The following is a 25134-nucleotide window of genomic DNA, read 5'->3' as shown; positions in this document are numbered from 1 at the left end:
GCTATGCTTGGGGCAGACATGGAATAAATGGCTCCAGGCCCATAAGAATAATCTCTAGAATATTCTACTTTAGAAAAACCCTGCAGGATACAAATGTGTTCAGTGCATCTGGCTTTGAAAATGAGAAAGAGGGGCTGGAGCTGTGGTGTAGCAAGTAAAGCCGCTGCCTGCAGTGCCGGCATCCCATATGGGTGCTTGTTCGACTCTCGGTTGCTCCACTTCTGATCCTGTTCTATGCCATGGCCTAGGAAATTAGTAGAAGATGGCCCAAGTCCGTGGGCCCCTGCACCCACGTGGTATATCCAGAAGAAGCTCAAGGCCTCCTGGCTTCAGCCTGCCCCAGCACTGGCTATTTTGGCCATTTGGTTAGTTAACTAGCAAATGGAAGATCTTTCACTCTCTTTGACTCTCTGTAACTCTGCCTTTCAAATAAATCTTTTAAAAAAAGAAAATGAGAAAGAAATGACTGCTCATAATAAGATTCCTATCAGGTAGGAGAAACTAGTTTTTAAGTAAAAAATTTTATCTTAATATTTCAAATATATTAAATACTTAATGGCTACCATGGCCGGTACGCTGCACCAATCTGAATCCAGGAGCCAGGTGCTTCCTCCTGGTCTCCCATGTGGGTGCAGGGCCCAAGGACTTGGGCCATCCTCTACTGCCTTCCCAGGCCACAACAGAGAACTGGACTGGAAGAGGAGCAACCAGGACTAGAACCCGGCACCCCACCCGGAACTAGAACCCAGGGTGCTGATGCTGCAGACGGAGGATTAGCCAAGTGAGCTGCGGCGCCGGCCAAAACTAAAGCTTTTAATAGAAATGTTAGATTATAAATATTTAACTTAAAAAGTGGGTCTCTTTAAATTGTATGTTTTTTTTTTTAAAGAATTATTTTATTTATTTGAAAGACAGAGTTACAGAGAGAAGTAGAGCCAGAGAGAGAGAGAGGTCTTCCATTCTGCTGGTTCACTTCCCAAATGACAGCAACAGTCAGAGCTGAGCTGATCCAAAGCCAGGAGCCAGAAACTTCTTCTGGGTCTCCCACGCAGGTGCAGGGGCCCAAGGACTTGGGTCATCTTCTACTGCTTTCCCAGGCCATAGCAGAGAGCTGGATTGGAAGTGGAGCAGCCAGGACTCGAACCGGCGTCCATATGGGATGCCACCATTGCAGGCTGGGGCTTTAACCTGCTGCGCCACAGTGCCGGCCCCTCAGTTGTATGTTTCCCCCACCCTTTCCAATGAGCCTCATTTGGCCAAGTACCCTCCTTGCTGAAGTGCAGTTCTTATAAAGATAGCTCATAAATCTTAAATTCTAAATTATTTGTCATAGTATCCCCAATACTTGTAAATATGTTAATGGAAGAAAACCTAAATGTCATCATCTGGAGGTGGCTAGGTAAACTTTGGAATACTTGTCAGCTACTAGCTGTGATTCATGCAGACCTGTGGATCTTGATGTGAACTATGTCCACAATGAAGCTGGAATTTCAGAGCCCTATAATTAGTAAGGTTTCATGTTTTGCATTTAAAAAGAAACATGAAAGACCTAGGTGTGTGTGAATAGTTTGATGTGTCTGCATGTGGCTATACAAATGTGCATTTGCAGCCGGCGCCACGGCTCACTAGGCTAATTCTCTGCCTGCGGCGCCGGCACTCTGGGTTCGTGTCCCAGTTGGGGTGCTGGGTTCTAGTCCCGATTGCTCCTCTTCCAGTCCAGCTCTCTGCTGTGGCCCGGGAAAGCAGTGGAGGATGGCCCAAGTCATTGGGCCCTGCACCTGCATGGGAGACCAGGAGAAACACCTGGCTCCTGGCTTCAGATCGGTGCAGCGCGCCAGCCATGGTGGCCATTTTGGGGGTGAACCAACAGAAGGAAGAATTTTCTCTCTGTCTCTCTCACTGTGTAACTCTGCTAACTCTGCCTGTCCAAAAATAAATAAATAATAAATAAAAATGCATTTGCCTTTAAAGTCTAGAAGGCTATGACCGAGGGTGAACAGTGTCCAAGTGGCTGCTCTGGGCATTTGCAACCACTGTCACCACTGATTTATTTGTGTTCTTGCTCCTGTGGCTTTAAGAATTTGTAATACTATCCCTGGGAATAGGAATAAGAGATGGGAGCATGGGTTACTCCTGCTTTTTGGAATTTGTCACTTCTGTTTTGATTGAGTTTAGGGATAAAGTAACTGATTAAAATAATTTTAAAGTGGGAGCAGGCATTTAGCCTAGCAGTTTAGTTGCTAGCATCCCAAATCTGAGAGCTTGGACTCAATTCCCAGATTTAGCTCTTGATCCAGCTTCCTGCTAATGTGAACCCTGGGAGGCAGTGGAGCTAGCTCAAGTAGTTGGGTTCCCGCCTCTCAGGAGATGTGGATTGATTTCCTAGCTCTCAGCCTGGTCCCAATCCCAGCTGTTGTGGGCATTTGGAGAGAGAACCAGTGGATGGGAGTGTTTTCTCCTTATTCGTCCATCTCAAATAAATAAAAGGATTTTATCCATTCATCTGATGATGGATACCACATGTATTGAAATGCCACTCTGTAGGCTATAAACATGTAAAATTAGTGCTAAAATAATTTTTTAAAAATGTACAAGTAAGCAAAAAAAGCCCCAATGTTTGATGCTAACATTAAAAATTAAAACTCATTTCTATCTGAGTAATCTAAAGAAGCTGTAGAGTCAAAGACTCAAGGTCAACACCCAGTGGAATGGAAGCGAATGCATCTGAGATATAAGCCTTCCAAATAAAACCCAGCTCCCTACCATAAAATAAAGACACTGAGTCTAAACAGATTTAGTGACTTGCTTAAGGCCATTTACCAAGTCAGTAGCAGACGGAGGTCCAGTGAGAAACCTGGTCTCCTGGTTAGCATCTCCTGATGCTAACCCTCCCTGCCCCACTTTCTAATTTATTTTAATTTTCCATGTGTGCGTGAGGGGGTGTTTTAAAGCTCTGTTCTTCTCTTGCAGTTTGCTTAGCTTTAAAAGTACAAGATGGCATTAATTAGAATTTAGCAGTATAAGAAAAATATGAGTGAGAAACATAGAAATTTCTACCAGTTATGCTAATACAGCTTAAAATAGCTTCCAAATATCAAACATAAATTTAACTTGGAAAAGTTAGATAGACTATGCCAATGAGAATGTTCTTGAATATCATATGATAAGCAGTTCCTTTAACAATTTAAGTATATGATGTTAATGTCATCTCCCCCTTTGGACCTTTAGACAGATCCAAGTTGATTGAGCCCTTTGTGAGTAATGGATTCAGGGAAAAAAAAAATCTAGACAAGGGCTTTATCAACTTATAAAGGAAGGCAGCTTCAGTAAGGCTCAGAAGTTCTAAATGAAAGCTCATTTATATACAACCTTAACTGAAAGCTTATTTACATAAAAATGTTAGCGATTACTCTGTGGTTTGTAACTAGGGCAATAGTTACCACAGGAATAGAAAAAGGTTTCTTAGCAATGTAGCATATTTCTTTCAGTGGATAGAATTTAATCTACATTAAAGTTCTTAAGGTGATGTTCTAAATCTCCCACTTCTCCCTGTGCTCCCACAATTTGCAATGTGCCTTTACAGTCAGTCTATTTCACTACCACCCTGTCCCCAAATCTAACTGACTATGACTTGCTTTGCTGATAGACTGTGGTGGAAAGTGATTGTGTGCCAGTTCTGAGCCTAGGTCTCAAGAGGCCTGGTATACCCATATTCCCTCTGTAAAAATAAGCCCAGCCTAGCCTGCAAGGTGGTAGTCACAAAGATCAGGGACAGTATCTAAGTCAAGGCCATCCTTGAGTGACTTAGTCCTCAGCAGACCTACTAGTTGACTGTTGATGAATGTCTGAACCCAGCCAAGGTCAGCTGAGCACAGAGGAATTGTCCAGTTGACTGTAGACCCACAAGCAACACCATTGCCTGTTGTTTGATGTTGCTTAGTTTTTTTTTTTGTTTTGTTTTTTTGTTTTTTTTTTTGACAGGCAGAGTGGACAGTGAGAGAGAGAGACAGAGAGAAAGGTCTTCCTTTTGCCGTTGGTTCACCCTCCAATGGCCGCCACGGCCGGCGCGCTGCGGCCGGCACACTGCGCTGATCCGATGGCAGGAGCCAGGAGCCAGGTGCTTTTCCTGGTCTCCCATGGGGTGCAGGGCCCAAGCACCTGGGCCATCCTCCACTGCACTCCCTGGCCACAGCAGAGGGCTGGCCTGGAAGAGGGGCAACTGGGACAGAATCCGGCGCCCCGACCGGGACTAGAACCCGGTGTGCCGGCGCCGCTAGGCGGAGGATTAGCCTAGTGAGCCGCGGCGCCGGCCTTGTTGCTTAGTTTTGGGTGGTTTGTTGTGCTGCATGATTATGATAGGAAGTATCTTTATGGTTTAGGGTTCTTATTTCAAAATGACCACAGTTTTAAGTATGAAACTGAAGATATCACCCTATGGAAGTAGGAAGCATTTATTGAGCAACCATGAAACTATGAAGTCTCCAACGAAGCAACACACACACTTGTGCAAGTGCATGCACACACACAGACTCTGTCTTCAGGGGGGTTGCTTTCTGATGGTGGAGACCAAATAAGTACTTATGTAAGACCTTAGCATTAATGAATCAACTTAAATACTGTCTGGTATCCTTTTACCTTCTCTTATTAATGGCACCATGATATGGCTTTAGGAAACTCTCTTTCCCATTGGATATAATCTATTTTATTTATTTAAAAGAGAGAGAGAAGGAAGGAGGGAGGGGGGAGGGAGAGAAAGAGAGAGAGTTATCTTCTGTCTACTAGTTCAGTTCCCAAATGACTGCAACAGCTGGGGCTGGGCGACCGAGGCCAGGATCCAGAAGCTTCATCCAGGTCTCCCAGATGGGTGCAGCGCCATCTTCCACCACTTTCCCAGGCACATTAGCAGGGGGCTGGATCAGAAGTGGAGTAGTCAGGACTCTAACCGTATGGGATGCCGACTTTGCAGGTGGGGGCTCAACCCATTATGCCACAGTGCCAGCCCTAGGGGCAGCAACTTTGAGCCTGGCACTGTGCTACACGCCTCATGCATGTATGGAGAAAGAGATGATGTTTGGGAAAACTGATACACATTTGCTTTTCATTGCCCCAGATGGCTTATGTGGCTTTGCTTATACTGACTGATTGCTTATACTTGGTTAAGGAGCCAAGAAAAGTTGATACGTGTAAGAGGTTGGTGGTATGTATATATTGGGTGTCTGTATGCATATGTAATTTTTTCCCCTAGAGTGGCCTGCAAATAAAAAGGCAGTGATATAGCAAGAAATGGCTGCTGTTTTTAACAGTGGTAGCTTTCTACTTGTTTGGCAGGTGTCTATGTCTGGTGCTTACCCAGCAGTGACTCTGAAGGAACAGGATAAGGTGGTACTAAAACACAGAAACAAATTCTGCCTGATGTAACCACTTCTCTTCAATTTCTGTTTCCTTGGTGAAATCGGGAAGTTTTCCTGCAAGTGTGTGTCCTCTTTCTGTTAATCAGGCATTCACCTGCAATGGTGCAATATATCAATTATCTGAAGTCTCACAACCCTGTGAGGGTAGGTGTAAATTTCTCAGGATGTTACACTGAGAATAGCCTTTTGATTCTTGGGGGTTGGAAACAAATACAGGAAATGGTGAAAAAAGGGTTTCATATAGATGCATGATATCTATTAGGTGACTGATTGGCTTAGAGAGAAATTGGGGATGATCAGGGTGTAGCAGGTGTGAGAGGTAATGGGGGGACCCTGCATACCAACAGACATGGCTACTTAAGCCAAGCAGACAGAATACATGCATGAGGTGGGTTGGGCATAAGGAAATGGCTTCAGCGTGATTAAAGATTGCAGCAAACTGTCACTGTCAGGTTCAAGATTACAGCCCAAAGCAGTAGAGACTGAAGTGAACTGGCACTCACCTAAAGGGGCAGCTGCCACTCAGCTCGCGCAGAGATCACTGCCAAGATCTTCAGCTTTGCATCTTGAAGCTGAAAACCCAGATTCTATTAAATTTCTTCAATTTTAAGTATTGGCACTTAATTTAAAAAATATTTTCAAAATCCTGGATCTGTTAAACAAGACATCTACAGGCTATATTTATCCCAGGGCTTTTTACTTCTAAAGCCATGGAGACTATGTGTACTGTGGTTGAGCTGCTGGCTCATCTTGTTGTCATGGAGTAGGAGGTGAACCTGCAGCTTCTCTGGCACCCCTTCAACTATTCTGAGTCCTCAGCTCGGTGCATGTACAGTTCCTGGAGGGAAAGTGGCAGCTTGTCCCGCAGTCACCTGCATCATCAAGGTTGGAGGTGATGCGGCAGACACGCATTCTGTGTTGTTCTCCTGGGTTCCAGTTTTCCTCTGCTGGTTCTAGTTTACCCTTTATCTTCACCACTTCACATCCCTTTTTTCCTTCCCAGTCACTGGCGATAAAGGGCTTTAGGGCTAGCACCAGGTGCAGAAGATGTAGCCCTGCTGATGGCTTACACAGCTTCTTGAGTTGTGTAATCTAAACCCTATAATAAATCTCTTACTCTGCATCACTCAGGATATGGTTTTGCTTCCCTGATCAAACCTAAATGATAGAGAATTTGGTTGCTACCTCCTTATATTACAGTTGAGGAAAAAGGATTCTGCATAGCTGCAATAATTCTAGGTTCCAGTTATTTAGAGATAGTCCTGGGAATTAAATCTAGGTTTCCCTTTGTCCCTATGCTTTTTACTCTACTCCCCACAACCCCATGGTTAAAGAAATTGGTTTTCACATTTGTATAATCTTTAAAACATATTTTTCACAGAAATGCCCAGCCCCATTCAAGTAACAGGTTAAACCTTCCTTTTTCACACCTCTATAATTCACTCCTTCCTGATTGGGTCTCCCTGCAAGTTTTATAAACCACATCTGTATCATTTACATCTCACAGAATACAGGGAAAGGATAGGTGGGTCTCAGAAACTATGTGAGTTGATGAGTCTCTCTAGGAATAAAATTCTTGCAAGACCTGCTGTTGGGGTGCACACTTAATATAGTAGTTAAAATCCTGGTTGGGATGCCTCTAACCCATATGGGTGTGACTGAGTTCAAGTCCTGGCTCCGCTCCCAATTCTAGCTTCCTGCTGATGCATAACCTGGGAGGCATCAGATGATGGCTGAAGTAGTTGGGTCCCTGCCACCCACATGGGAGAAATGAACTGATCTGGCTCCTGGTTTGGGCCTGGCCCAGCCCCTGCTGCTGTGGGCATTTGGAGAGTGAACCAGTGCATGTGAACTCTGTCTGTGTCTCTCTGTCTCTCAAATAAACAAATAAAATTTTAAAAAGCTGCTTATGTACAAGGCTGGTGCTGGACACTAATGCATAAATAATTAAGGTAGTATAGTGGGATTCATGCAAAGAGACAAGACACCAAGGCAATTTAACAGGAAGTAGTCTTTTATTATTTATGCTGGCATAAGGCCCAGGTGGAATTTCTTTTTTTTCTTTTTTTAAAGATTTATTTATTTATTTGAAAGGCAGAGTTACAGAGAGGCAGAGAGAGAGAGAGAGAGAGAGAGAGAGAAAGAGAGGTCTTCCATCTGATGGTTCACTCCCCAGATGGCTGCAAGGGCTGGAGCTGTGCTGATCTGAAGCCAGGAGCCAGGAACTTCTTCCGGGTCTCTCCCACATGGGTGCAGGGGCCCAAGGACTTGGCCCATCTTCTACTGCTTTTCCAGGCCAAAGCAGAGAGCTGGATCAGAAGTGGAGCAGCCAGGTCTTGAATCGGCACCCATATGGGATGACAGCACTGCAGATGGCGGCTTTACCTACTAAGCCACAAAACCAGCCCCAAGGTGGAATTTCTTATTCAAAAACCTGAGCTCTGAACAGACAGGGGGTATTTCCTAATATATAGTTTTAGCCTTTTTGTCTCCCTTATATGGTTACATGCATACATTTGATTGGATATTCTAATGTTACATGGTAGCCATGGGAATTGATACAATACTGCCCATGCATACATAGTTATTGATGATTTTTTTTTCCATACATATACTGAGCCATAAGCTGTCTTGCAAGGGTTAACACCATTCTTCTGTACTGTACATGGTTACATGTAGGCAGATAGTAACTACAGTTGAAGCATTCATAGGCAAGCAGAGAACAACCATATTTCATTCCCAGGACAGATTCCTCCTTTTTTCTTCTTCTGACCTTGGGAAGGCTTCTACCACAATTTTAATCATGTCAGTTAGAAACAAGTTTAATTAGAAGGCAAAGACCTATACCACAGTAGGAATAAGAAAATGAAATGAAGTTTCCTTGAAATGCAATCCCCCCCAGTTGCTGGTAAGTAGAAGACTATCATGAGCTAAATGTGTCCCTTCCCCCAAATTCATGTTGAAGTCCCAATCCTTAGTACCTCACTATGTGACTATATTTGGAGATGAAATCCTTACAGAGGTGATTATGTTACAGTGAAGTATTAGGCTGGTTCCAATCCAATATGACTGGTGTGATTACAAGAAAAGGAGGTTTGGCCGGCGCCACGGCTCCACAGGCTAATCCTCCGCCTAGCGGCGCCGGCACACCGGGTTCTAGCCCCGGTCGGGGTGCCAGATTCTGTCCCAGTTGCCCCTCTTCCAGGCCAGCTCTCTGCTGTGGCCAGGGAGTGCAGTGGAGGATGGTCCAAGTGCTTGGTCCCTGCATCCTCATGGGAGACCAGGAGAAGCACCTGGCTCCCGCCTTCGGATCACGCGGTGTGCCGGCCGCAGTGCGCCGGCCGTGGTGGCCATTGGAGGCTGAACCAATGGCAAAGGAAGACCTTTCTCTGTCTCTCTCTGTCTCTCTCTCTCTCTCATTCTCACTCTCTCACTGTCCACTCTGTCAAAAAAAAATTAAAAAAAAAAAAAAAGGAGGTTTGGTCACAGGAACACACAGAAGGAAGACGATGTGAGCATGCGTAGAGTGGTCATTTGCAACCCAGAGTAGCATGAAATGGATCATTCCTTATGGCCCCCAAAAAGAAACAACCCTGCTAATCCCTCACTATCAGATTCCAGGACCATGAGAAAATTAATTTCTGTTGTTTAAGTCACCCACTATCTTGTACTCTGTGGTAACAGTCCTATTACACCAACACAAAACCCAGACTGAAAAATCCAAGCCTGTGTGCCTATAATATGTATCCTCTTTTTAGTATACCATGATAAGAGTTAACACAAAACCAAGTCCCAGCTGTTGTTATTGAGAAGAAAAAAATGCAGAGGAAAAAGAAGTGTGTAGAAAATGAAATGGTTCTATGTTTATGATTATCCTAAAGAAGGGAGTTTACCTACTTTCCCACTATTGTTTCTACTACGTCTAGTGCTGGTATGACTAATTTACATTCATTGAGTACTCACTGCACACCCTAAACTGTGCTGAGTATTTTACAAATATTAAAGCAGTAATTAGTTGCAACACTTCTATGAATAATAATTGAAAATTCTTTTCATTTTGCTGACGAGGAGATGAAGTGAGAAGTAATTTGCCCAAGTTAAAGGCATGATTCAATTTTGGACTTAATGTCTATTAGCATCTGATTTCAGAACCTGTGCTCTGAACCATTACTCTGGATGTATTTCAGCACATGGTTGGCGCTCACATTTGCTCGTCTTCCTTGTCCAAATACCAGCTTTGGTTTTCATGGTATCTGATGACTTGCTAAAGGGCGCGGTATCATACCTCCCTTGTGGTAAATTTTGCCATCTTAAAACAAATTGGCAGTTGATATAGGTTTTTCAATGATCATTGTTCCTGTAATTCTGCGTTTTGGTCAAGGATTCAGGTCACAGAGTTATAGAAGGAAACCAGTGGTGGAAGAATTATGTTGATTCAAATCTTCAAGTCAGAGACTAATAATTAGGAAAAGAAAAAGACAGAAGGGAAAGGGAAAGGAAATTTATCCAGCTTACAAAGCCAATTGATTCAAGTGTAAAATTTAAATTCATAGCCCCTGCTTAGACTACCCTGTATTCAAATTTTAAAGAATTTGTTTTTGGAAGCCTTTATAAAACTCTCCACTGTTACAATGTATGCCATCTGGGATTTAGCATTTATAAAATGTGCGGTTAAGAGATGCCAAGAGACTTCTCATGCAAACCAGATGGTACAATAACAACTCTGTCTTTATTTTTCTGGCGGAAAAATAGGGCTTTGAGTGTCTTGAAACTTATGTGAATAAATTAAACCCAATCAATACTTCAGGGACATTACAGTTTCAATAGTGCATTTATCTACCTAAATATTTTCATAAATGTTTCCATTTGAAGAAGGAAAAACAAAAGGGGAGACAATGGTCCCTTTAGATTGCCTCATGTCTGTATTTAACAATGTTTCTTAGGAAAACACCACCAATGACCTTCAGTGTGGGAGCATAGAGCTTCTCTTATTTTGAAAGTGATTTATGTGTTTAAATTCGAAGCAAGGTTGTTCAAGTCTCTCTTAAATAGGAAAAATCCACATCAAATAGGCTCAACAATTTTATTACTGTGCTAAAGAGAAAAGAATACATGAATAGGTGGCATTTTCTGGATAGTACACTGAAACCTGTCTTTATCAACAGATGTTCCTCATAAACCCCAGTTCAGCATATACAGCTGTGTGCCCTTGCTTGGTTCCTGTAAATTTCCCATGTAACAACAGGACTTTTGTAACTCCCTTTAAATCCCTTTTGCTTTCTGTTATTGTTTTTATTTCCATTAACATTCATAATAAGATCCTCATTAGATGAAGTAATCTTGTTAAGAAGCAGTGTTCCGCTCAGATCTTTCTTTTTCCTTATTGCGCAAAAATATGCTTCCCCACTACACAAGTGAATTTCTTCTTTAATTAAACATGAATAGATTCAAAGAACAGACACAGTCTGCTTTGAAAACCAGATCTCTTAGGGTGCAGGGGGCAATCTCATTACTAAAATATGTGTTTCTGAGCTCTACAAACTATTGAATTCTTCCCCAATTAACCATGAATGGTTTTTTGAACAATGGGAGAGAAGTTTCGTTTGTACTTTGCCAGTTGGTTTTTCTTGGAAATAGGTTGAAACTATCAACTACCACTAATCTTTGTCCCTTCTTTTCTTCTTCCTGAGCCTTTGTTTTATAGTTAGAGTCCGAGGTAAACTCTTTACCACAGCCTTGGTTCCTTTTGGCCAGGGTTGAACTCACTGGTATGGTCATCTAGTTGTCAGGTAGTTGTTTTTTTGACAGGAGAGATGGCAAACTTACAAACATAACAGTGAGAAGTCAACAATGCCATTGCTATATTGGGGGGGGGGGGGACTCACAGGTGGGGGACTCCAAGTGCTGCCCTGAGGCCAGTTGTCCCTGTTTGAGTTACTGGCCAAAGGAAGTGGTGTCTGGGTAGAAGGGCTTCTCAAAGTGAAATAGCTAAATAGTCAAAATTCAGATAGTACGTTGACGTGTCAGAGTTTTAGAAAAATGAAGCAGGAAGGCCGGCCCCAGGGCTCACTAGGCTAATCCTCTGCCTGCGGCGCTGGCACCCCGGGTTCTAGTCCCGGTTGGGGTGCCGATTCTGTCCCGGTTGCTCCTCTTCCAGTCCAGCTCTCTGCTGTGGCCCAGGAAGACAGTGGAGGATGGCCCAGGTGCTTGGGTCCTGTACCCGCATGGGAGACCAGGAGAAAACACTTGGCTCCTGGCTTCAGATCCGCACAGCATGCGGGCCATAGTGGCCATTTTGGGGGGTGAACCAACAGAAGGAAGATCTCTCTGTCTCTCCCTCTCACTGTCTAACTCTGCCTGTCAAAAAAAAAAAAAAAAAAGAAAAAGAAAAAAAAAAGAAAGAAAAAAAGAAAAAAAGAAGCAGGACATAAAACCCATTCCTTCTGAACCTAAGTGACAGCCAAGGGGACACAGAAGTCACTGGAAGGAAATTTCTGAGTGCTACTGGCATTGCAGAAGTACAGAGAGGTAGGGACTGAGGGTGGCTGCTCCAGCAGGAGGGTGAGGAGGGCCTGGACTAGAAGTCACTGCCACTCAGCTCTGATCCTCTAAGCCGGCGCACCGTGCACTTGGCAACAGTACTTCTCTGCCCTCCCGAGAGTCCAGGAGCATACTCTTAGAACAGATTCAATACTTATTTCCACAAGACTCATCCAGTCCAAACACGCAGCCCAAATCCACAGTTGTCCTGCAAGTACCGAGACTTCTCAGTGTGTGTGTTTCATGCAAATCTCCATTAGTTCGCTTTCACTGTTTCTCACAAATTTTGTTTCCTTTGGGGTTTAGAGAATAAGAAAATAGATTAATCATCGAGCTAAAACTCTGACTCTATCTGCTCCCTAAACCACAGCCACATAACTTTTTTTGGTTTGTAAAAATATACCTTGTTGGCCGGTGCCATGGCTCACTAGGCTAATCCTCCACCTGTGGTGCCGGCACTCTGGGTTCTAGTCCTGGTTGGGGTGCCGGATTCTGTCCCGGTTGCTCCTCTTCCAGGCCAGCTCTCTGCTGTGGCCCTGGAGTGCAGTGGAGGATGGCCCAGGTCCTTGAGCCCTGCACCTGCATGGGAGACCAGGAGGAAGTACCTGGCTCCTGGCTTCGGATCAGCGCAGCATGCCGGCCGCAACGCACTGGCCGTAGTGGCCACTTGGGGTTGAACCAACGGAAAAAGGAAAACATTTCTCCCTCTCTCTCACTGTCTAACTCTGCCTGTCAAAAAAATATATATATACCTTGTCATTTGTAAGGAATTTTACTTCATCTTTCTACTGTGAAATTGATGATGGCATTAGGATCATTAGCAACATCTCTCAATTTTATCCTCAAGGAAATGAACATTCAGGATAACTTGCCCCAGGTCCTGTGAGCTCTCCAGGTCTTCTCATTCTGAAGTCAACTCTTCTCTCTTAACCTCACTTTGAAGGAATGAGGTACAGAAGAGCTTCAAGTTCAGGAGGATTTGTCTCACTTCTCTTCCCTGTCTGTACTCTTCTCCCAAGAAAGGAATTTTCCCAAGAAAATGCAGACAGTGTCAGAATCTTTACCATTTTTTTCAAGTTCAGGTATTTTACCATTCCACAGAGAAGTTTAAGGCCAATGTGTTAAGTACCATTGAAGCTGTGAGAAATTCCTTTCTCTTCCTTGACTTGTCTCTCATTCTGCCCCTCCTCCAAAATTGCTTTGTCACTCTTTTGTCTCCAACGTCATCCTCACCTCTCTTCCTCTTCCTCTTCTTCTTGTAGCAGACTTCTTGGCAATCAGGATTTTACTTCAAATGACCCATCTCTGAGAAATGCTCCCTCAGGTTTCTGTGCATGTTTCTATTTCAGGAAGCATTAATGAATGCCATCGTGTCCTAATTAAAGTGAATCATGCAAAACTGAGGAGCAAGCTTATCTTTTTCTCAGAGAATCCACAATCATGTTTGGATATGTCACTATCTCTGGAATAAAAACAAAGTGTTCTTTTAATTAAAAAAAAAAACACTGTTCTTCAGGCTGTTTCTAACAGTTTCTACTGCTATTCACACAAACCAGAAAAAGGAACAATGACCCTTGAAGCCAATTAATATTGTGAAGAAACTGGATGAAAGTTTGGTACTTTTTCAGAATGGACAAATAATTCATTTTGAAATAAAGACTTGGCAATAATTAAGTTGGACAAAAAAAAGATATGAGGAATAAACTGTTACAGACTTCAAAAACAGATCTTCACACATCAATTTTGTAATAATACGGGAAAACATTTATGGTGGATCAAGCAGACAGAAAGATAATGCAAAATGGTTGGTTGCTTGGAGGTTAAGATGCCCATATCCCACATCAGAGTTGCTGGGTTCTGTTTCTGGCTCCGGCTCCTGACCCCAGCTTCCTGCCAGTGAAGTTCTTGGGAGGTAGCAGTGATGGCTCAGGTAGTTGGGTTCCTGGTACCTGTGTATGGGACCTGGATGGAGCTCCTGCCTCTTGGCTTGTGCCCCAGCCACTGCAGGCCTTTGGGCAATGAATCAGCAGATGAGCTTTCTCTTTCACTGTCTCACAGTTAATAAATAATTTTTAAAAAGAAAATAAAGTAAAAATTACACAATAAGGAATATATGTGTTCGTGGATAGTTGATCCAGTCATGGAAGGGGATGCTTTCTGATTCTATTGCAGCGTCTTCAGAGAACATTGTCTTCATGAACTCTTTTATTTGATATCTGTTGGACCTGCGCTGATTCTATTTGGTGGTCAGTTTTTATAAATACTCATATTCTTTATGTGGTTGAAAAGAACATGCATTTTCTATTGGGTGGAACTGTCTATATATGATCATTCAAGTTTGTTACTTGTGCTCCAATCTTTAAATCTTTACTAATTTTTAGTCTGATATAATATTAAGAGAGTGTATTAAAATATTCCACTATGATTATGGGTTTTTTACTTTTTGTAAATTCTAATTTTTTTCCTATCTGAGGGCTGCTATTAGGTATATATGACAGGAGTATCATAGTCTCCTGTTAATTTTTGTTAATATTATGGTAAAGTTGTTTAATTTTCTGTTCCTTATGGGGCGGGGGGGGGGGAGAGAAAGTGAAAGTGAAACTTCTTTTCTTTTCTTTCTTTTTTTTTTTTTTGACAGGCAGAGTGGACAGTGAGAGAGAGAGAGAGAGAGAGAGAGAGAAAGGTCTTCCTTGACCGTTGGTTCACCCTCCAGTGGCCGCTGCGGCTGGTGTGCGGCGGCTGGTGCACCGCACTGATCCGAAGCCAGGAGCCAGGTGCTTCTCCTGGTCTCCCATGTGGGTGCAGGGCCCAAGGACTTGGGCCATCCTCCACTGCACTCCTGGGCCATAGCAGAGAGCTGGCCTGGAAGAGGGACAACTGGGACAGAATCCAGCGCCCTGACCAGAACTAGTACCTGGTGTGCCCGGCGCCACTAGGCAGAGGATTAGCCTATTGAGCCACGGCGCCAGCCAAAAGTGAAACTTCTAACCAACCACTGATTCACTTCCTAAATGACCACAAGGACAAGGACCGAGCCTGGAACTCTAGCTGGGTCTTCCACATGGCTAGTGAGGGCAAAGCACTTGGGCCATCTTCCACATCTTTCATAGGTGCATTAGCAGAGAGCTGGATGAGAAGCACAGTAGCTAGGACTTGAACAGGTACTCTGATATGGGGTGCCACCATAGCCTGCCATAGCACAATGCCAGCAAAACAGGGCGGGCATTTGGTGCCACAGTTATGATGCTGCCTGGTTCAAGGTCCAGCTCCTCTACTTCCCATCCAGTTTCCTGCTAATTTGCACTGTAGCAAGCAGCAGATATTGCATCAAGTACTTGGGCCCCTGCCTCCCATATGGGAGACCCAGATTGAGTTCTGGGTCCTGACTTTGCCCTGGCCCAGCCTTGGCTGTTGTGGGCATGTAAGGAGTAAACCAGTAAAGAGAAGATTGCTTACTGTTTGTCCCTCTCTCTCTGCCTTCAAATTAAGTGGAAATAATTTTTTAAAAAGAGGTTTCCCCAGTTGAACTAAACTAGTTCTGAATATTTTTGAAATTATTTTCTTCGTTTGGTGCCTAGATGTGCAGTATCACATTCAATACTTGCAAATGGACATAGCAAAAATTAAATGTGCCTCAAAACACTCAAGATGAACACAGCAGGCTATAATATTCAATGTCATGGCCATTCCAGAAAGAAAGGTCCAAGTTCAGTGTCATGAGCCTTTCTGGCTCCCTTCCATGGATTGATGCTGGAATGAGCTTTGCCCTGTGATACTCATTCTTGTCACTGATTAACCAGCAGTACAGGCAGGCTATCCTGCCAACATTTACTGTGCCTGGGGAGAGACATCTGGCCAACCTTTGGTGAGGAGGGAAAATGTCCACTCGTTACCACCAAGCTGCCAGTGATAGCTACCTGGAACTTCTGAAAGAGGCTACCAAGCGAGATCTGAATCTCTCTGATGAAGATGGCATGACTCCCACTCTCCTGGCAGCCTACCATGGGAACTTGGAAGCCCTGGAAATTATCTGCAGCAGAGGGTAAGTTCAACATTATGTCTTCTGTGGGAAACAGTGCTGATAGCAGGATTTTTTTTTTTTTTTTTTGACTGGCAGAGTTAGACAATGAGAGAGAGACAAAGAGAAAGGTCTTCCTTCTGTTGGTTTACCCCCCAAATGGCTGCTACAGCCGGTGCACTGCACTGATCCAAAGCCAGGAGCCAGGTACTTCCTCCTGGTCTCCCATGAGGATGCAGGGACCAAGCACTTGGGCCACCTCCACTGCACTCTCAGGCCACAGCAGAGAGCTGGACTGGAAGAGGAGCAACCGGGACAGAATTGGCGCCCCAACTGGGACTAGAACCTGGGGTACTGACGCTGCAGGCGGAGGATTAGCCTAGTGAGCCCTGGCGCCAGCCTGATAGCAGGATTTTGTAGTCGGCAGCAGGAGACAAAGAAGTCAGTGCAAACACTTTGTTCTCTTTCTAGACTTTCTAAATAATTGAATTTTTAGAGAAAGGCAGAAAAATCTGCCCAGGGAGGCACTAGTTTTACAGTGAGAACTGGCACCATGAGAGTGGCTCGTTCCTTAGCACAAGTATAGGAGAGACACTAAACTCTAAGGTGTTGTTACCTGCCTTGGGTGCAGGGAAGATAAATTAATTCCATGCCTCTCAAGTTTTTTCTTTGAAATTTAAATAGCAATCATGGTTCTACTTGGTTTTGAGTTGTCAACCTTGGTTGGAATAAAAGGCATATTTTTATTATAAATTTTCATAAATGCCTTTAAAATCCCACAGCTTTTTGTTAATATTCAATCCCAGTGCAAGCTCATGATTGCTGAAGAGAGTTGCTGGCTTTGTAAGCCACAGCACACACACACTACCCCCACTCCAAACTTTAAAACAGCAGTTTTGCTAGCTCCTTTTCTCTGCTTTTTCTGCCTGTGACCAGAGGAGCTAGGCAGTATTAGCAACTACAACCCAAGATGAGTAAAGAAAGGGGAAAAATAAAATGTAAATGAAGAAGCCAACTAAATTCAATACCTATTCATTTTGTATCTGTTATATGCCAGTCATTTTGCTAGCCACTGGGCATGCTGTCATCAGTAAGAGAGATACAATTTCTGTGATGGTGATCACATCTGAGAGTGGAAGACATGATAGGTCTTATAGAAATGGAAATGAGAAGGCATGAAATAACTCAGGCATTCATCCTACTCAGGGTGTAGGAAAAGCTTTCCCAAGGGGCAAGCAATTCAGCTGGGATTCGAAGCGCTGAAGATGGAAGAGAAGTTTCCCCCACCACTGAGCACTGTGGATTACACTGTAGATTCCAGGATCTGAAGAAGTTGGATGTTGCTGGTCATGGCTTGAATGGGGACAGGACAAGTGTAAGAAATGTGACCATGTTACCAACATCTTTGAGACCACTATTAAGGAGTTGAACATTATTCTAAAAGCCTAGAAAGCCATGTCTTGGGGGTTAGGCAGGGGAATCACCAGGCAGATTTATGTTCATAAAATTTACTCAGGGAGCTGTGTAGCAGTCAGAGAGAGTGTTCAGGGGCTGTTTTAATTGTAGAGATGAAATGACCTGGACTATGGTAGTGTCAGTGGGAATGTAGAGACGTGGATGTATTTGAGTGGCAGTTTAGATGTAGAACCGGTGACTGTGTGTGGGCAAAGGAAGGGGAGGGTCAAGGCCCCAGGTTCTGACTTGGACAGTTTGTGGATGCTGACACCCTTTATTGAAGAGGGGGGCACTTTCTGAAGAGTAAGAAGAACCAGGGCTTGGGAGAGTTGAGGCCCCCCTGAGAGCTAAAGGAGGATGTGAGTGCAGTTGATGTTTCCCATCCTTATCTGATGTATGACTTCCCATCCCAGGCACCCCCACCCCACAGTCAGCTTTCTCCAGATCCCAACCCTGTGTCATCTCACCGCTTCTCCCACCCAGCCGAGGCTTCCCAAACTTCCCTCCTCTGCTGAGCATTTATGTATACCTCCTTTCACAAAGGGCAAGATGTCAGTTACTCTCAAACCAGTGCGCGAGTTTGTCCCCACCGGGAGAGGGCTTAGCATTCTGCTCTCTTGGCAGAGTCCTTGTCCTGTTCAAGGTCTACTTTATTTTACTTACTTATTTTTAAAGATTTGTTTTTTTTTTTTTTTTTGAAAGAGTTACAGAGAGAGAGGGACACACACACACACACACAGAAAGAGAGAGAGAGAGAGAGAGAGCGAGCGAGCACGCGCGCTTCTATCTACAGGCTCACTCCCCAAATGGCTGCAATACCAGGGCTGGGCCAGGCTGAAGCCAGGAGCCAGGAGCTTCTTCCAGATCTTCCATGGAAGTAGAAGGGGCTCAAACACCTGGGCTGTTTCACTGTTTTCCCAGGCCATTAGCAGGGATCTAGATCAGAAGTGGAGCAGCTGGCGTAGGAACTGGAGCCCACATGGGATGCCAGAGCCAAAGGAATTGTTTTCATCCTATGCACAATTTCAGCCCCTTGAGGTCTACTTTAAATGGCAGTACTCAGATGTTCTCCCTCTCTTCTCTGTAAGCCTGAAATATTTTCTTACAATAATCGTCTTACTGGTCTTTAATTACAAAAGTTAACATTAGCTGAACCAGAAAATTAAGCCACACGCATGAACACAAAATATAAAGAAAAAAAGTACTATGATGCCATAGTGTCAACATTTATGTTACATGTGATATATTATATATAAATATATATGTAGATATAGTGTATATAATATATTTGTGTCAATATATGTCAATACATATTCTATAATTTAATTTTCAAGGACTTCTTAGTATCCTAGTCAACAAATATATTTCTTAGTCATTCCTTCTATTGGACACATACTTTATTTTTCCTAGTTGAACAATGCTGTGATGAGTATTAAACATAAGTCTTTTCTCATACTTTTTTGAGAATAAATTCTCCCAAGTGAAGTTTCTCAATCAGTTGGCATATACTTAGTTCATTTGCACTACTCTAACACAATTCATTGGACTGGGTACTTGACAAAAAAAGAATTTATTTCTTACACTCTGCAGCTGGCAAGTTCAAGATCAAGGCTATATCAGGTTGAGCATCTGGTGAGAGCCTAGAGGTGGTACTTTGTTGCTCCTCCCTGGGGGAGGAAGGCTGAATCTTTAAAAGGCAGAAAGGAGAGAAGGGAGAAAAAAGGGTGAATTTCCTCCACCAAGCCCTTTTACAAGGGCACCTGGATCCATTCGTGAGGGTGGAGCCTTTATGAGTCAATCACTCCTAAAGGCAGCACCTCTTTATACTGCTGCATTGGAGATTAAATTTCAACATGAATTTTGGAGAGTACATAGACATTAAAACCATAGAAATGTGTACAATTTAAAGACTTGTATATATATATTGACAAATTGTTCTTCACAAAATAGGTACCCATTTTTACAAATATGATAAGTCCAAAATGATACATCAGTGTGACTTTAACATTCTTTTCTTTAGTTACTGGTGAGGTTGAGAATTTCTTTTATGCTTAATGGATGTTGTATTTCTACTTTTGTGAACTATTTATTGATAACCCTACCCCACTTTTTTTTTTAAAGATTTATTTATTTTTTCGAGAGGCAGAGTTAACAGACAGGGAGGTCTTCCATCTGTTGGTTCATTCCCCAAAAGACTGCAACTGCCAGAGCTGGGCCAATCTGAAGCCAGGTGTTGGAAGGAGCTTCTTCCAGTCTCCCATGTTGGTGCAGGGACCCAAGCACTTGGGCCATTATCAGGGAGCTGGTTTGGAAGTGGAGTAGCCAGGGCACAAACTGGTGCCCATAATGGATGCCAGCCCTGTAGGCAGAGGCTTAACCTACTATGCCACAGTGCTAGCCCTTTTACCCCACTTTTATATTGTGATCTTCAACATTTCCCGTTGATTTATAAAAAGGCTTTTTAAAGTTAATATCAACCTTTGTCATATATTACAAATATATTTTCACAATTAACAGTTTATATTTTGACAACAGCTATTTTATATACAAATGTAAACATACATACATGTAGAGAGTATATAAATCTATTTTTGCCATACAATTCTAATGTTGAGATCATGCCTAAATATTTACTGACATTTTCTTTTTAAAGACCTATTTGTTTATTTGGAAGTCAGAATTGGAGAGAGGGATGGATAGATGTTCCATTCATTGGTAAATTCCCCAGATGGCTGCAACATCCAGGGCTGGGCCAGGCTAAAGCCAGGAGCCCGGAGCCTCTTCTAGGTTTCCCACATGGGTAGCAGGGGCCGGAGCACCCAGACCATCCTCCACTGTATTTCCTAGGTCATTAGCAGGAAGCTAGATTGTAAGTGGAACAATCGAGGCATGAACTGGTGCCCACAGGGGATTCCAGAGTCGCAGGCAGTGGTTTTACCGCTTAAGCTACAACACTAGCCACCATCCCCCACCCCTGCAATCCCAACTAACATTTTCATTAGCAGTTCTTTAGTTTTATTTTTCATTTAAATACTTGAACATAATTTATTTTGCCTTAAGATCTGAAGTTACACTCTGACTATGTGTTCTCTACTTAGTCATTTATTCCAATTCAATTTGTTGTATATAGCCCATCCCTTTCTCCACTAATCTGACGTAGTCATAAATTTACTTCAATGTAATATCACAATCTAGCCCATTTGCTCATATTTATTAAGTGCTGGCTGTGGGCACAGAAATTCTTCTGATTCTGCATTTTCTAGTCCTTCTTTCTCAACTCTAGTCATTGATTCCAGTACATCTTAGATTTTATTTTCTTTTTTTTTTTTGACAGGCAGAGTGGACAGTGAGAGAGAGAGAGACAGAGAGAAAGGTCTTCCTTTTTGCCGTTGGTTCACCCTCCAGTGGCCGCCGCGGCCAGCACGCTGCAGCCGGCGCACCGCGCCTATCCGAAGGCAGGAGCCAGGTACTTATCCTGGTCTCCCATGGGGTGCAGGGCCCAAGCACTTGGGCCATCCTCCACTGCACTCCCGGGCCACAGCAGAGAGCTGGCCTGGAAGAGGGGCAACCAGGACAGAATCCGGTGCCCCAACCGGAACTAGAACCTGGTGTGCCAGCACCGCAAGGCGGAGGATTAGCCTACTGAGCCACGGTGCTGGCCCAGATTTTATTTTCTTACACAGAAGCATTTAAGATATGCTGTGTTAAGTTGGCCTGGTATAGACTTTAAAAAAAAAAAAGGTGAGTTTTCATAGGTAAATTTTCATTTTTAAATTATTTGAGAGGCAGAGAGAGAGAGAGAGACAGGAACGGACAGATAAGCAAAGAAAGAGGGAGTTCCCATTCACTGGTTCACTCTCCAAATTTCCACCATGATTGGGGCCATACCAGGATGGAGCAAGAAGCTGAGAACTCAGTCTAGCCTCCCTTGTGGGTGGAACCCAGTCAGTTGAGCCATCACTACTGCATCCCCGGGTCTGCATTAACAAAAGTCTGGAATCAAATTAGAGCTGTACAATACCAGGCTGTTTTGATTATAACTGCCCTGCAGTGTGTCTTAAAATTAGGTATTCTGTTGCCTTTGGCTTTGTTTTTGTTGTTTAAGATTGCTTTAGCTATTTGAGGTCTCTTGTGTTTCCATATGAATTTTGGAATTGTTTTTTCTAGTTCTGAGAAGAATGTCATTGGTATTTTGATTGGGAACACGTGTAATCTGTAAATTGCTTACGGTAGTATGGACATTTCAATGATATTAATTCTTACATTTTGATGACATTAATTCTTACGTTTTGATGAGATAAATTATTCCAATCCATGAAGATGGAAAATTTTTCCATTTGTTGTGTCTTATTATATTTCTTTCTTTAATATTTTATAATTTTCATTGTAGATATCTTTTACTTCCTTGTTTAAATTTTTTTTTTTTTGACAGGCAGGAGTGGACAGTGAGAGAGAGAGAGACAGAGAGAAAGGTCTTCCTTTTGCCGCTGGTTCACCCTCCAATGGCCACCGCGACCGGCGCGCTGCAACTAGCGCACCGCGCCGATCCGATGGCAGGAGCCAGATACTTCTCCTGGTCTCCCATGTGGGTGCAGGGCCCAAGTACTTGGGCCATCCTCCACTGCACTCCCTGGCCACAGCAGAGAGCTGGCCTGGAAGAGGGGCAACTCCTTGTTTAAATTGATTCCAAGGATTTTTTTGGTAGCTATTATGAATAGTACTAATCTTATAAGTTTTTTCTCAGCCATCCCATTATCTATGTATATAAACACTATTGATTTTTGTATATTGATTTTATATTCTGCAACTTTACCAAAGTCTCTTATGAACTCCAATAGTTTCTTAGTGGAGTCTTTTGGTTTCCCTGTAAATAGGATCATGTCATCTGCAAACAGGGATAATTTGACTTCTTCCTTTCCAATTTTTATCCCCTGTGATTTCTTTTTCTTGTCTAATAGGTCTGGCTAAAACTTCTAGAACTATACTGAATGGACATGATGAGAGTGGTCATCCTTGTCTAGTCCCAGATCTTAGTGGAAATGCTTCCAGCTTTTCCTCATTTAATATGATTCTCTGTGTGGGTTTGTCATATGTTGCTTTGGTTGTGTTAAATGCTCCTTCTATACCCAATTTGCTTAAGGTTTTTATAATCCTTTTTAAAGGATGTTATAATTTATCAGATGCTTTCTCTGCATCTATTGAGATAATCATATGGTTTTTATTCTTCGATTTGTTATTATGATATATCACATTTAACTGATTTGCATATGTTGAACCCTTCCTGCGTACCAGGGATAAATCCCACTTGGTCTGGGTGAGTGATTTTTTGATATGTTGTTGGATTCAATTAGCTAGTATTTTTTCCGAGGAATTTTGCATCTATGTTCATCAGGAATGTTGGTCTATAGTTCTCTTTGTCTGTTGTATATCTTTTCCTGGTTTTGGTCTCATAGGAGTTTGGGGGGATTCCCTCCCTTTCAATTGTTTTGAATAGTTTGGAAAGAATTAGAATTAATTCTTCTTTAACAGTCTGGTAGAATTCAGCAGTGAAGTCGGTTTTTCATTGTAGGGTGAGTCTACATTACTGATTTAATATTTATCTTGATTATTGGTCTATTTAATTTTTCTATGTCTTCATGACTCAATTTTGGTAGATTGTATGTGTCCAGAAACCTATCAGTTTCTTCTAGATTTTTTGATTTGCTGGCATATAGCTGTTTTTAGTAATTCCTGATGATTCTTCTTTTTCTCCATGGTATATGTTATAGCATCTCTTTTTTCATCTCTGAGTTTATTAATTTGGGTCTTTATTTTTTTGCCCCTTTTTTGTCAGTTGGGCCAGTGGTGTATCAATTTTGCTTATTTTTTCAACCAGGTCTTCATTTCACTGTTGTTTTGTATGTTTTGTTTCAATTTTGCTTATTTATTCTCTTTATTTAATTATTTCTTTCCTCCTGCTAATTCTGGGCTTGGTTTGTTCCTGTTTTTCTGATCCTTGAGATACATTGTTAGATCACTTATTTGATGCCTTTTCAATTTCTTGATGTAGGCATTGATTGCTGTAAACTTCCCTTTTAACACTGCTTTTGCTAAGAAGGAAAAATTTAATTTAGAAGCTAATCAATTATTGAGGCCCATTCCATTGGATTATGTTAGAAGATGTTTTCTTCTTTCTAAAATTTCAGGATGGAAAGCAAGTATTACATGTATTATCCTACAATGGGAAGGATAATGACCCTAATTACCAAAAAAATTCATTTTGCCTTTAAAAATTGGTTTTGTTTTCTAAAATGGACATGCATTCTTTTGTCTCTGATTCTTAAGGGAGTACAGGCTTACCACAATATTTCATATCATATTAGAAATGTATAGGTAATGAGGTAAAAAATCACACCAATTTTCACAGTCGCCAACATATGGATCCACTGTATAGATGTTCCCCAACTTACAGCGAGGCTGTGTCCTAATAATGCTTATAATTTTCCTATTGGACATTATAGCTTAGCAACGCAGGTCACTGGAGAGCACCAGTGTTTACTCTCATGACTGCACAGCTGAATGGGAGCTGCTGCTGCTGTGGCTACGCAGAATCTCTGGAGAGTATCCAATTTTGCTAGCTTGGGGAGAGATGAAAATTTAAAGCACAGTTTCTTCACTGGAAAGTCAAAGAATTGTTAAGTCAAATGATCACAAATTGGGGATCATCCATCTATCCTTTTGCACTTGTTTTGAAAGTATGGCACAGACACATTCAACTTTATCCCTCAAAAATGCAGTCCTATAACCTGTGCCGAACTCTTTTAATTATTTAACAATATGTCATGAACCATTTGAAGAGTTGAGATCCATGCCACAATTTTTAATGACTCCATGATATTCTGATTTGTAGTCTTATCATTTATTTTAATTGACAAATAAAATAGTATACATTATGATATATAATGATTATAAATATTTATTGCAGAATGGTTAAATCAAGCTAATTAATATATATGACATCATGTATTTATGTTTTGTGTGTGCATGTGTGTGTATGTGTGTTAGAAACACCAAAATCTGTTCTTTTAGCATTTGTCAAGTATACCTGTATGGAGATACATTATTATTAATAGTCATCATGTGTATCATTGATCTCTTAAACTTATTCCTCCTCTGTAACTGAAGTTTTGTATTGTTTGACATCTTCCCAGTTCCCTGCCTTTCCTCAGTTCTACCCTGCTTCTATGAGTTCAACATTTTTAGAATTGGCATGTAAGTTCAGTCATGCAGTATGTGGCTTTCCATGCCTGTCTTATGCCATTTAACATGACATCCTTCCAGGCTTATCTCTATTGTTGTAAATGACGGAATCTCCTTGTTTTTAAGGCTGATTTGTATTCCACTGTGTATATATACTATAGTTTCTTTTTCCATTCAATTATTGATGGACCCTTAATGGTGATTCTATAGTTCATTCAGTTGCTTATGCATGACACTTTATTTGGCCCCGTTTTTATTCTGACTTGAGAGTTATGTCAAGTTGTAATGAACATCCTCACTCATTCATCTTTGTACAAGGGTGTCACATTTCCTTAGGATAAATTCCTAAAGGCAGAAATTTGTTGATTTGAAATTTGAATTTGTTGATTTGAAAGGGTGTCACATTTTAAAGGCTTTTGGTGCATATTATGCAGGACATTTGGACCACTTTATTCCTCCTCCAGCAATATT

At 42.2% G+C, this 25134-nt stretch overlaps 1 protein-coding gene and 1 long non-coding RNA gene across 4 annotated transcripts in view; one reads left to right on the top strand and one right to left on the bottom strand.

Annotated features, from left to right (window-relative positions):
* ANKS4B (ankyrin repeat and sterile alpha motif domain containing 4B) overlaps nt 1-25134 on the top strand; it is a 37386-nt gene that overhangs the window by 2349 nt on the left and 9903 nt on the right. Inside the window, exon 1 of one of the 3 annotated variants that reach the window (XM_002711815.6) lies at nt 14590-15993. The exons of the other annotated variants lie outside the window; for them this stretch is intronic. Within the exon in view, the coding sequence (XP_002711861.5) occupies nt 15830-15993 (164 nt within the window). The 5' untranslated portion in view covers nt 14590-15829. Of the gene's footprint in view, nt 1-14589; nt 15994-25134 lie in introns of those variants that run through there. 3 annotated transcript variants of the gene reach the window in all.
* Nucleotides 4740-6427, bottom strand: LOC149120598 (uncharacterized). Its single transcript, XR_016226145.1, has 3 exons — nt 6284-6427; nt 5915-5983; nt 4740-4910 (listed from the first exon to the last, which is right to left on the bottom strand). It is a non-coding gene; the product is annotated as an uncharacterized LOC149120598 (long non-coding RNA).

The sequence above is a fragment of the Oryctolagus cuniculus genome, chromosome 19 (assembly GCF_051225735.1).
Source record: "Oryctolagus cuniculus isolate XC-2025 breed Fujian yellow rabbit chromosome 19, ASM5122573v1, whole genome shotgun sequence".
In the NCBI taxonomy this organism is placed as follows: domain Eukaryota; kingdom Metazoa; phylum Chordata; class Mammalia; order Lagomorpha; family Leporidae; genus Oryctolagus; species Oryctolagus cuniculus.
Note: the sequence above shows the minus strand (reverse complement) of the source record. Positions and strands in the feature narration are given on the sequence as shown.